General features: G+C 34.6%; 1 protein-coding gene across 2 annotated transcripts in view; it reads left to right on the top strand.

Annotated features, from left to right (window-relative positions):
• Positions 1–12,727, top strand: part of DIP-zeta (Dpr-interacting protein zeta) — a 337,574-nt gene that overhangs the window by 199,212 nt on the left and 125,635 nt on the right. For both annotated transcript variants that reach the window (XM_073965076.1, XM_073965075.1), the window contains exon 6: positions 886–1,014. In XM_073965076.1, the coding sequence (XP_073821177.1) occupies positions 886–1,014 (129 nt within the window). The remainder of the gene's footprint in view (positions 1–885; positions 1,015–12,727) is intronic.

Raw genomic sequence — 12,727 nt, 5'->3', positions numbered from 1 at the left:
ACTGAGGAGATTTTTTCTATAGAAAAGGAGATTTTTTCCTCAGGGAACTGAGGAAATTTTTTTCTATTGAAAAAACCATCCTCAGGGAGCTGAAGATATTTTTTCTATAGAAAAAACCATCCTCAGGGAGCTGAGGAATTTTTTTCCTATAGAAAAGACCATCCTCAGGGAGCTGATGAACTTTTTTCCTATTGAAAAGACCATCCTCAGGAAGCTGAGGAAATTTTTTCTGTAGAAAAAAACCATCCTCAGGGAACTGAAGAAATTATTTCTATAGAAAAAAAATCCTCAGGGAATTGAGGAAATTTATTCTATAGAAAAACCCATCCTAAGGGATCCGAGGAAATTTTTTCTATAGAAAAAACCATCCTAAGGGAACTGAGGAATTTTTTCTATAGAAAAAAAACCATCCTAAGGGAACTGAGGAATTTTTTTCTATAGAAAAAACCATCCTCAGGGAACTGAGGATTTTTTTTCTATAGAAAAAACCATCCTCAGTGGCCTGAGGAATTTTTTCTATAGAAAAAAACCATCCCCAGGGAACTGAGGAAATTTTTTCTGTAGAAAAAACAATCCTCAGGGAACTGAGGATTTTCTTTTCTATGGAAACAACCATCCTCAGGAAACTGAGGAAATTTTTTCTATAGAAACAACCATCCTCAGGGAACTGAGAAAATTTTTTCTTTAGAAAAAAACCATCCTCAGGGAACTGAGGAAATTTTTTCTATAGAAAAAAACCATCCTCAGGGTACTGAGGAATTTTTTTCTATAGAAAAAACCATCCTCAGGGAACTGAGAAAATGTTTATTTTTCCGTGTTCTGTCTATGAAGGTCCTTATGTGGTATCCATATTTTTAATAATATTTTCTACTTCCCTCTTTACAGTCAGCGAATGGGAAGGCGATACCTTGGAGCTGACACGTATCTCTCGCTTGGATATGGGCGCCTATTTGTGCATAGCTTCAAATGGTGTGCCACCCACGGTTTCGAAGCGCATCAAAGTTAGTGTGGACTGTAAGTATCAATTTACTTTTTATTATTATTTCTATAGAAATAATTATATTCCGATAAGCAGTCATCCATTGTAAGAAACTTAAAAGGATTACCCAAAAAATTCGCAAATATTTTTACATCTTGTTATGACTAATAGGCTGAAGCCTGTTAGACATACCTACTCTGTTAGTTAGTCGTTGTTTTTTGTAGCAACAGCATCATCAGCATTTTAGCTTGTAGGCACTTTCCAAACTAAACTCTACCACTTGCCATATGAAGAAGAAAAAACAAACAAAAAAACAACTAAACCGGTAATGGATGCAATTCTCTGCTGGGGGAAAAACTACCAAAATCCAGTCATCAACAACAAAAACAAAAGAACAAGAACTCTATGAAGAACCAACAAATATGTAGTAGAAAAACGGGAAATTGCCAAACATGCATATGTAGATGGAAGCGCATGTGGGTATTAGGATGGGTCAAAGGTGTCATAAGTATAATCAAGACCTCATTTGGTCTTAAATATTTAGAAGACCTATGGAGAAACTCATATAATATTCCTTGTAGAGAAGACCTCATACAATCGATCGATCATAGTATATAGCCCAACATGGGCATGAAAATATTCTTAAGAAATCCAAACCTAAGTGGCACAAATGGGCATGAAAATATTCTTAAGAAATCCACGGCTATAGAACCAAACATGAGCCTAAAAATATTCTTAAGAAATCCACGGCTATAGAACCAAACATGAGCCTAAAAATATTCTTAAGAAATCCACGGCTATAGAAGCCAACATGAGCCTAAAATAATTCTTAAGAAATCCACACCTATAGAGCCCAACATGAGCCTAAAACTATTCTTAAGAAATCTATACCTATAGTGCCCAACATGAGCCTAAAAATATTCTTAAGAAATCTATGCCTATAGAGTACAACAGAGCCTTAAAATATTCTTAGGAAATCCACGCCTATAGAGCCCAACATGAACCTAAAAATATTCTTTAGAAATCCACGCATATAGTGGCCAACATGTGCATTAAAATATTCTTAAGAAATCCAAGCCTATGGAGCCCAACATGGACATGAAAATATTCTTAAGAAATCCACGCCTCTATATTCGGAGAATGTTTAAGAGAGTTTTCTTAATTTCATCGAAAATATATGGGCACTGTCTCAGACCCAACGTTTTCAATTTGAAATTATCTTTTTCTTTTTTAATTTCTTTACCACACAGCCTAATATCAATAACCCTTTTTGCATCACATCAAAAAATACAATGTTTTCTTTACAACCTATAACTGGAGAACATGCCGAGATGATATCCTTAGCACAAACATTTGCCATGCAATGTTGACCGTTCTCGAAAACAGAAATCTAAACACAAATGCGTATCGTGTTTACAGCATGTGTGTGGGAAGTAGGTATCTCTGGGGCATCTATGATCGCCAAATAACAAAACTTTTTTGGTTTCCAAAAATGTGTGTATGTGTTTATAGGTAGCTACGCCTGAACAAGAATATTCAGCTCAATATTGACTAAATCAAGAGAAGGAACATGGTAACTACGCCATAGGTTATTTCTTCTTGTAAGAAATCATAGCTTAAAGTGCTATGTGTGTATAAAAAAATTAAACTTGTGAATTTTATTGGATATTTTAGTTGGTTGTTGGTGACTTTAACAGACCACAACAAACCATAGTAGTTAAGAAGTGTAGAGTATGTTGGAGAATTGTTTTGAAATTTTTGATAAAATGGTGCTCACGATAACTCTCAAAAGGATCAATCATTTTGGGCCAAAAATTTGATACTAATATTTCTAGTTCTAATATCGGTCCTCTCCGGCCTCTATTACAACGGTAAATTTTTTTTCGGTGGCAAGCCCATACCCCTCAGATCATGACACAAAAGTTTCAAAAAACCATTGTCGGCTCCAACTAAATTGCCTGTTGAGAAACTTTGTTGACCTCTTATAAAGCAATAGGTCGGTCTGCGGTATGTTATGCGACGCCAGTGTCATATACAAATGTAAGCTCTGCGCAGTGGAAAAATATTAAAAACAGCCAGAATGCTGAACTGAGGAAAGCAACAGGGTGCCTCCTCATGACACGAGTTACCCATCTTCATGAGGAGATAAAGATTTTACTGATTGCACCATCACAACAATATGTTGTCGATGCAATATCTATTTGGGTGTTACCGCGCACTATGTCGCGAGTTCATATAAACGGTGGCCAAAAGTAGAATGAGTTGTCGTAGGTGGATCAACATAGGTACAAGTACTTATTTTTAGCTTACAACATCGAGAACAACAAACTGGGAATGAATGAGGGCCCATGTTTTGATATACTTACTTACTAAGCTGACCCATTACAGAACATTTGTTCCATAGACCGAACTAAGAAAAGATCTCCAATTCTCTCTGTTTTTCGCTTCGCTTTCTGGAATACCGCGCCTTGTCATCTCTTCATCAGCTTGTTTGCGCCATCTATTCTTTGGCCTGCCAATTCTGCGTGCACCGCCATGTGGCATGTATTCATACGCCTTTTTAGCGGGTTCATCATCGCTCATTCTTATGATATGGCCTAGCCAACGCAATCGTTGTATCTCGATACGTTTAACTATATTCATGTCTTTGTTAGCTGATATAGCTCGTGGTTCATACGACGTCGATATTCACCGTCAACGAAAATCGGTCCGTAGATCTTTCGAAGAATTTTCCTCTCAAACACACCAAGCACTGCCTTAACTGCATGCGCAAGTACCCACCCATTAGCACGGGTAGTATCAGCGTTTTGTATAGTGTTATTTTTGTTTAACGAGATGTGGCTTTGTTTTTAAACTGCTTACTTAAACCAAAGTAGCATCTGTTGGCCAACACAATTCTTCTTATTTCACAACTGATGTTGTTTGTTGTGTTTATGGCAGTGCCGAGGTAGACGAAGTCTTTAACTACCTCAAAATTATAGGTACCAACTTCCACAGTTGGTCCGAGCTCTATGGACGCTTTGCGCGTCGACACCATCAATTTGGTCTTTTCGCCGTTTACCGCCAGACCCACTTTCGCAGATTCTGCTTCGACCTTCCTAAAGGTATCAGTTACTTCCTTTACTGATCGTCCCATGATGTCTATGTCATCAGCATAAGCAAGTAACATGTGGATATTGGTGTAAATTGTGCCATTTATTTTGATATTTGCATCTCGTATTACCTTTTCCAGCAAAATGTTGAATAGGTCACATGAAAGGCTGTCTCCTTGTCTGAAACCTCTTTTGGTAGTGAACTGTTCGGAAAGGTTCTTTTCAATTTTAACTGAAGACCTAGCATCAGTTAAAGTCATCTTACAAAGCCGGATGAGCTTTGCGGGGATACCAAATTCAGACATTGCATGGAATACCTTTGATCGGAAGGGATTGTCGAATGCTGCTTTATAATCGACAAAAAGGTGATATGTGTCGATCTGTATATCTTGGGTCTTCTCCAGGATTTGCCGCAGGGTAAATATCTGGTCAATGGTGGACTTGCCAGGTCTAAAGCCACATTGGTATGGTCCAATTATTTCGTTGACCATTGGCTTTAGTCGTTCGCACAATATCCCTGACACTATTTTAAAGGCAATAGGGAGACGACTCATGCCCCTATAGTTGGAGCATACAGTCTTCTCTCCTTTCTTGTGGACGGCAAAGGATGCTCAGGTTCCAATAGTCGGGTACGCGTTCTTCCTGCCAGATGGTGATAAATAGCTGGTGCATCAGCGCGTCGCCTCCGGTTTTAAACAGCTCGGCTGGTAAGCCATCGGCTCCTGCTGCTTTATTATTCTTCAGCCGGATGGTTGCTGTTTTTACCTCATCTTGGCCGGGCGGAATACATTTTATTCCATCCTCTGGGATTGGGATCTGTGGTATCATCTTCTTCGCTACTATTGGATACCAGCAGATTGGAGAAATGTTCCTTCCATATCCTGAGCACGCTATCTGTATCAGTTACCAAATTACCTTGCTGGTCTCTACAGGAGGATGTGCCTGTACCAAAGCCATCTGTTTGATGTTTCACTCTTTGGTAGAATTTTCGGACTTCATTCTAGCTCCTGTACATCTCGATTTTTTTCACACTCCCGGCTTTTCCATTTCTCTCTTTTTCTTGAGGAAAAGACGTTTCTCCTCTCTCCTTTTCCCCCGTATCCCTCTCGTGCGTTACGCGTTGCTACTGATTGTAAAGTAGCTCTATATGCCGCATTTTTCTCTTCGGTAGCAGCACGACACTCCAGGTCATACCATGAATTCCTTTGTGGAGGTCTCTGGTATCCAAGCATGGATTTTGCGGCGGTTTGCATGGAGTGGGCAATATTTTGCCACTGTGTTGTTATTTTATCGGGACAAGGAGTGCTCCCATTAAGCAATTGGGCTAGTTGAGAGGAATATGCGGTGGCTATCTATTGTTTTTGCAGCCTACGATGTCCAACTTCCTCGTTGTGTCTGTTCGTGCTTTATTTGCAAAGTTTAGACGGGTACGTACCTTTGCTGCAACAAGGTAGTGGTCCGAATCAATGTTTGCGTCTCGGAACGATCGTACATCCAACACGCTCGATGAATGTCTTCCATCTGTCACAACATGATCAATTTGATTTCTTGTTTTCTGATCTGGAGACAGCCAGGTGCCCTTATGAATTATCGAGATGATTAAATCTGGTACTGCTAACTACCATGTTTTTTTGCAGCTGCAAAGTCTATCAGCATCATACCATTGTCAGATGTTTCACTGTGGAGACTGAAATTCCCAACTGTTGGGCCAAAGATATTCTCCTCTCCAATTTTGGCATTAAAATCAAATAATTTTAATGTCATGGGCAGGGCAACGGTCATACGTTTCTTCTAAGCGCTCGTAAAATATATCTTTGGTCAGTTCGTCCTTTTCTTCAGTGAGAGCATGAGCGCAAATAAAGCTGATGTTGAAGAATTTAGCTTTTATTCGAATTGCAGCGAGTCTTTCATTCACTGGGGTGAAGCTGGATAACAGATGTTTTAGTCTACAACTAACTACAAATCCGAAACCAAACTCATGCTTACGTCATGGCAGCTAAAATACAGTGCGTCAACTTTAGGTGTTGTTGTGACGCCTTTTTCCCAATCCATCGTATTTCCTGTATGGCAGTAATATCGGCCTTGTACTTTTCAAGTACGTCTGCCAATGCGAAGACTGCACCTTCTCTATAAAGAATGCGAACATTCCAGGTGCAGATTCGCAGATCATGGTCCTTAAATCGTTTGCGGGGTTCATCAACTTTAGAGGGGTTTGCTTTTCTTTTTTCGTTTTTTCATTGTAGGCAGTTTTTTCTAGGCTGTTTTGATATAGCCACCATAAAATTGTACCGCCCGATTTTTGGTATTTCTAAGCCATGAAATAGGTGACATTTGATATTAAGTCTTCTCCAGGTGTGTATAATATTCCTACAGAGCATTGTTGGTATAGATCCACGTTTTGTTCTAGAACCCATAGAACGGAACCGGCCGATTTTGGGTATTTTGCAGGTTAAGCCACATTATTTAACCGAATTGATTGAAATTTGGTGTTTAGTCCTCATATATTTTTGTGTGGGATTATTGAGCACATTAAAAGCTTGTCCTTAAACAAGGATATTTTTCTAAAATTTTGTTAACCTATTTATGGCCAAAAAACAAAGACCCTTTTTGGTAAAAATCGAAATTTTGAGTTCAGTTTTTACAGTGTTTTATTAACTTGCTTTGGTATCGCCTCCTTATAAAACTATGTCAATGTCAGCGAATCCATTGTCTTAAATAACGGTAAAATCTTGCAGAGAATTTTCATAGCTACAACATTTTCCTTGGTCCCATTTCGACAGGACTTGCCGTTTCCAAGCAAAAAAAAGCACTCCGACGATTTTTTTGCTTTTTGATTTTTCTTTTCTATGAACATTGTAGTTTCAGACTCTAAAAACTTCCTAGGTGTAAGCACCTTCCATTTAAATTTGGTTCAAGAACACCGTGATATTACAGTGTTTTATTTTTAACAATTATCACAGAAATATAAAAATTACCTTAAAGCCCTGACGGCCAAGACATTGCTGCTTACGCAATTAGCAGCAGACACAAAACCACCAACATTAGGTTTTACACACAAAATCTACTCGCACAAGCTGCTATGATACGTAGTAGTTGTATTTGCAGAACTATCAAACAATGGATTCATACCTTAAAAGAGTTTCTCCATAGCATAGAATCATAACATGTAATTGGATTATACATATTCCGGGAAAAGTTTTGTGCTTCTTTTGCGTTATGTATAGAGTTTTTTTTATCGAAAGCCGTAAGCTATCGAGAAGTAAACGCATCGAAATCCTCCAAAACTGACCCTAAAACCATTAAAACTGTGTATTTTGCCTATACCTCTATAGCGGCTACACAAAATCGTTGATATATAATATTTTTTTCATCAAATCGGCTTTTACTTTTTTATCATTGATTCCTGCAAACCTGTAGCCTGCTTACAATTTTTAAATTAGAATCCATACAAGTTGATATACAACAAATCGTACTCCTTTACTAAATAAAGTCACCAAGCAGCACATTGGCAAATTAAGTGTCCTTTCTAATTAGCAAAAATATGTTTAAATTGAAAATTACAAAAAGCCCGAAGAAATTCTTCTCATTGCGTCAAAGAAAATGTCATAGTTTATGGGTGACAATAACTCTTTCTCATTTTTCCTAAACAAGAATATATCTTTGGCTTATTTACTTCTTTTGATATGTCTGTTTGTTTGGTTGCCCGCGTGAAAGCTACATGACAGGCAACAATGTGTTTTATGCCACTACTGCTGCTGCTGTTGATTTTGATGTTGTTCTTATTTATGATTATTATTTATACATGTTTTTCTTGTTAATATTCCATTTTCATTCCAATTTGTTCGCTCACACTAACAACGAGACATGTATTTTGCCACAATTCGTATAAACTGTAAGTGCTATCTACGCCCATACACACAAACATATCTAGAGCACATACCTACATGCTAACTCACATTAATGCCACAATTCGTTAAACAAGATGTGACAGCTGTTGCAACATGTCCTTTTTAACTGACCACGTTCGTCGGTGTCTTGCTTTCTCTTTGTGTATTTCATTGTGTAGCAATGTTTTGTTGTTTGTGATTTGTTACGTTTTTTTTTTGTTTCTTCTTCTTGAATGATATAGGGGAGTTTTTATGGAACCAATGATATTTAGGTGGGTTTGAGTGTTGGTGGTTTATTTGTGTTTGGGCTAGTTGCATGTTTATATTTAGTTTTTCCTTTATGTGAATGTGTTTATTTGTATCCTATTTTTATAGAGATTTCGGTTTGTGAACCCTTGTAACAGTGGTTATCAAACATAAGTCCATTTACGAATTTTTTTTTATAATGTCCCTTCTCTTTTCATTTTTTTTCGTTATGTCTTCAAAAAATCATTTATGGACATGTATGTTAATGAGGATTTGAAAAGGATACGCTCAATAGTTTTTGTTCGAACTAAAACAATTTGTTACAGTTTTATTTTGTGGTTTATTTAACAAAACATCAAATGTGAGTGATAAACTTGATTTAGTTATCTTTTTATCTGCCATTCGAAAAGTTGTAAAGGGACTTTTATGCATAATTTATGGTAACATGTGTTTCGTAAAAGGGTTCTTCATAATTTGTTGAATAGTTTGAGTGATGTGTTAAATTGAATTAGGGGGTTTTCAATCACGAATGTTGCCGGTGAATTACAATTCCTTAATCTTGTTAGTGCTGGATGAGCGTATACTTGATAGAGATTTGAATTTTGTATTTTAAAATAATACGTATACGCAACAGAGCCCTCAAACTACATGCACTATAGACTGTTCTTTGAAAAATTCTTTAAAAATCCACGTTTACTGATCGTGGCATATGCTTAACTTAGCACATGCAGCGAAAAAATCCAGTGGCGTGGATCGAAACTAGTCTTCCCTGCCTTACCCCTTGGCGAACAATGCCAAACTTTTTCCACTAATAAATTAGTTGTTTTACAATAATAAAACAACAACAATGGGATTAAGCCAGACTATTTTGAAAAACCAAAATTGTATTAGCTATCCCAATAAAAATCGACGCCACCAATGTTCGATTAAAAATCTACGTATATAGACCTTATGATATTCCTTGAAACTTTAAAAATCCACGTTTATTGAGCTTGAGATATTCCTTGAAAAATTCTTAAAAAGTCCAAGTTTAATGATCTTCTGATATTCCTTGAAAAATTTTTAAAAATGCAGGATTCTTGAGCTGGTCATTTTGCTTGAAAAAATTCTTTAAAAATCCACGTTTAGTGAGCTTGTGATATTCCTTGAAAAATTCGTTAAAAATCCACTTTTATTGAGCTTGTGATATTCCTTGAAAAATTCTTTAAAAATTCACTTTTATTGAACTTGCGATATTCCTTGAAAAATTCTTTTAAAATCCGCGTCCATTGAGCTTGTGATTTAGCTTGAAAAATTCTTTAAAAATCCACGTTTATTGAGCTTGTGATATTCCTTGAAAAATTCTTTAAAAATCCATGTTTATTGAGCCTGTGATATTCCTTTAAAAATTCTTTAAAAATCCACGTTTACTGAGCCTGTGATAATCCTTGAAAAATTCTTTAAAAATCCACGTTTATTGAGCTTGTGATATTCCTTGAAAAAATCTTTAAAATCCACGTTTATTGAGCTTGTGATATTCCTTGAAAAAATCTTTAAAATCCACGTTTATTGAGCTTGTCATATTCCTTGAAAAATTCTTTATAAATCCATGTTTATTGAGCTTGTGATATTCCTTTGAAAATTCTTTAAAAGTCCACGTTTATTGAGCTTGTGGTATTCCTTTGAAAATTCTTTAAAAATCCACGTTTATTGAGCTTGTGGTATTCCTTGAAAAATTGTGTAAAAATCCAGGTTTATTGAGTCTGTGATATTACTTTGAAAATTCTTTAAAAAACCACGTTTATTGAGCTTGTGGTATTCCTTGAAAAATTCTTTAAAAATCCACGTTTATTGTGCCTGTGATATTCCTTTGAAAATTCTTTAAAAATCCACGTTTATTGAGCTTGTGATATTCCTTGAAAAATTCTTTAAAAATCCACGTTTATTGTGCCTGTGATATTCCTTTGAAAATTCTTTAAAAATCCACGTTTATTGAGCTTGTGATATTCCTTGAAAAATTCTTTAGAAATCCACGTTTATTGAGCTTGTGATATTCCTTGAAAAATTCTTTAAAAATCCACGTTTATTGAGCTTGTGATATTCCTTGAAAAATTCTTTAAAAATCCACGTTTATTGAGCTTGTGATATTCCTTGAAAAATTCATTAAAAATCCACGTTTAATGAGCTTGTGATATTCCTTGACAAATTCTTTAAAAATCCAAGTTTATTGAGCTTGTGATATTCCTTGAAAAATTCTTTAAAAATCCAAGTTTATTGATCTTGTGATATTCCTTGAAAAATTCTTTAAAAATTCACGTTTATTGAGCTTGTGATATTCCGTAAAAAATTCTTTAAAAATTCACGTTTAATGAGCTTGTGATATTCCTTGAAAAATTCTTTAAAAATCCACATTTATTAAGCTTGTGATATTCCTTGGAAAAATCTTTAAAAATCCACGTTTATTGAGCTTGTGATATTCCTTGAAAAATTCTTTAAAAATCCACGTTTATTGAGCTTGTGATATTCCTTGAAAAATTCTTTAAAAATCCACGTTTATTGAGCTTGTGATATTCCTTGAAAAATTCTTTAAAAATTCACGTTTATTGAGCTTGTGATATTCCGTAAAAAATTCTTTAAAAATACACGTTTATTGAACTTGTGATATTCCTTGAAAAATTCATTAAAAATCCACGTTTATTGAGCTTATGATATTCCTTGAAAAATTCATTAAAAATCCACGTTTAATGAGCTTGTGATATTCCTTGAAAAATTCATTAAAAATCCACGTTTAATGAGCTTGTGATATTCCTTGAAAAAATCTTTAAAAATCCACGTTTATTGAGCTTGTGATATTCCTTGAAAAATTCTTTAAAAATCCACGTTTATTGAGCTTGTGATATTCCTTGAAAAATTCTTTAAAAATCCACGTTTAATGAGCTTGTGATATTCCTTGAAAAATTCTTTAAAAATCCACATTTATTAAGCTTGTGACATTCCTTGGAAAAATCTTTAAAAATCCACGTTTATTGAGCTTGTGATATTCCTTGAAACATTCTTTAAAAATCCACGTTTAATGAGCTTGTGATATTCCTTGAAAAATTCTTTAAAAATCCACGTTTATTGAGCTTGTGATATTCCTTGAAAAATTCTTTAAAAATCCACGTTTATTGAGCTTGTGATATTCCTTGAAAAATTCTTTAAAAATCCACGTTTATTGAGCTTGTGATATTCCTTGAAAAATTCTTTAAAAATCCACCTTTATTGAGGTTGTGATATTCCTTGAAAAATTCTTTAAAAATCCACGTTTATTGAGCTTGTGATATTCCTTGAAAAATTCATTAAAAATCCACGTTTATTGAGCTTGTGAAATTCCTTGAAAAATTATTTAAAAATCCACGTTTATTGAGCTTGTGATATTCCTTGATAAATTCTTTAAAAATCCACGTTTATTGAGCTTGTGATATTCCTTGAAAAATTCTTTAAAAATCCACGTTTATTGAGCTTGTGATATTCCTTGAAAAATTCTTTAAAAATCCACGTTTATTGAGCTTGTGATATTCCTTGAAAAATTCTTTAAAAATCCACGTTTATTGAGCTTGTGATATTCCTTGATAAATTCTTTAAAAATCCACGTTTATTGAGCTTGTGATATTCCTTGAAAAAATCTTTAAAAATCCACATTTATTAAGCTTGTGATATTCCTTGGAAAAATCTTTAAAAATCCACGTTTATTGAGCTTGTGATATTCCTTGAAAAATTCTTTAAAAATCCACGTTTATTGAGCTTGTGATATTCCTTGAAAAATTCTTTAAAAATCCACGTTTATTGAGCTTGTGATATTCCTTGAAAAATTTATTAAAAATCCACGTTTATTGAGCTTGTGATATTCCTTGAAAAATTCTTTAAAAACCCACCTTTATTGAGGTTGTGATATTCCTTGAAAAATTCTTTAAAAATTCACGTTTATTGAGCTTGTGATATTCCGTAAAAAAATTATTTAAAAATCCACGTTTATTGAGCTTGTGATATTCCGTAAAAAAATTATTTAAAAATCCACGTTTATTGAGCTTGTGATATTCCTTGATAAATTCTTTAAAAGTCCACGTTTATTGAGCTTGTGATATTCCTTGAAAAATTCTTTAAAAATCCACGCTTATTGAGCTTGTGATATTCCTTGAAAAATTCTTTAAAAATCCACGTTTATTGAGCTTGTGATATTCCTTGAAAAATTCTTTAAAAATCCACGTTTATTGAGCTTGTGATATTCCTTGAAAAATTCTTTAAAAATCCACGTTTATTGAGCTTGTGATATTCCTTGAAAAATTCTTTAAAAATCCACGTTTATTGAGCTTGTGATATTCCTTGATAAATTCTTTAAAAATCCACGTTTATTGAGCTTGTGATATTCCTTGAAAAAATCTTTAAAAATCTACTTTTATTGAGCTTGTGATATTCCGTGAAAAATTCTTTAAAAATCTACGTTTATAGATCTTGTGATATTCCTGGAAAAGTTATGTAAAAATCCACGTTTATTGAGCTTGTGA

Source organism: Musca autumnalis, unplaced genomic scaffold, assembly GCF_047663935.1.
Source record: "Musca autumnalis isolate F117 unplaced genomic scaffold, ASM4766393v1 scaffold_2, whole genome shotgun sequence".
Taxonomy (NCBI): domain Eukaryota; kingdom Metazoa; phylum Arthropoda; class Insecta; order Diptera; family Muscidae; genus Musca; species Musca autumnalis.
Note: the sequence above shows the minus strand (reverse complement) of the source record. Positions and strands in the feature narration are given on the sequence as shown.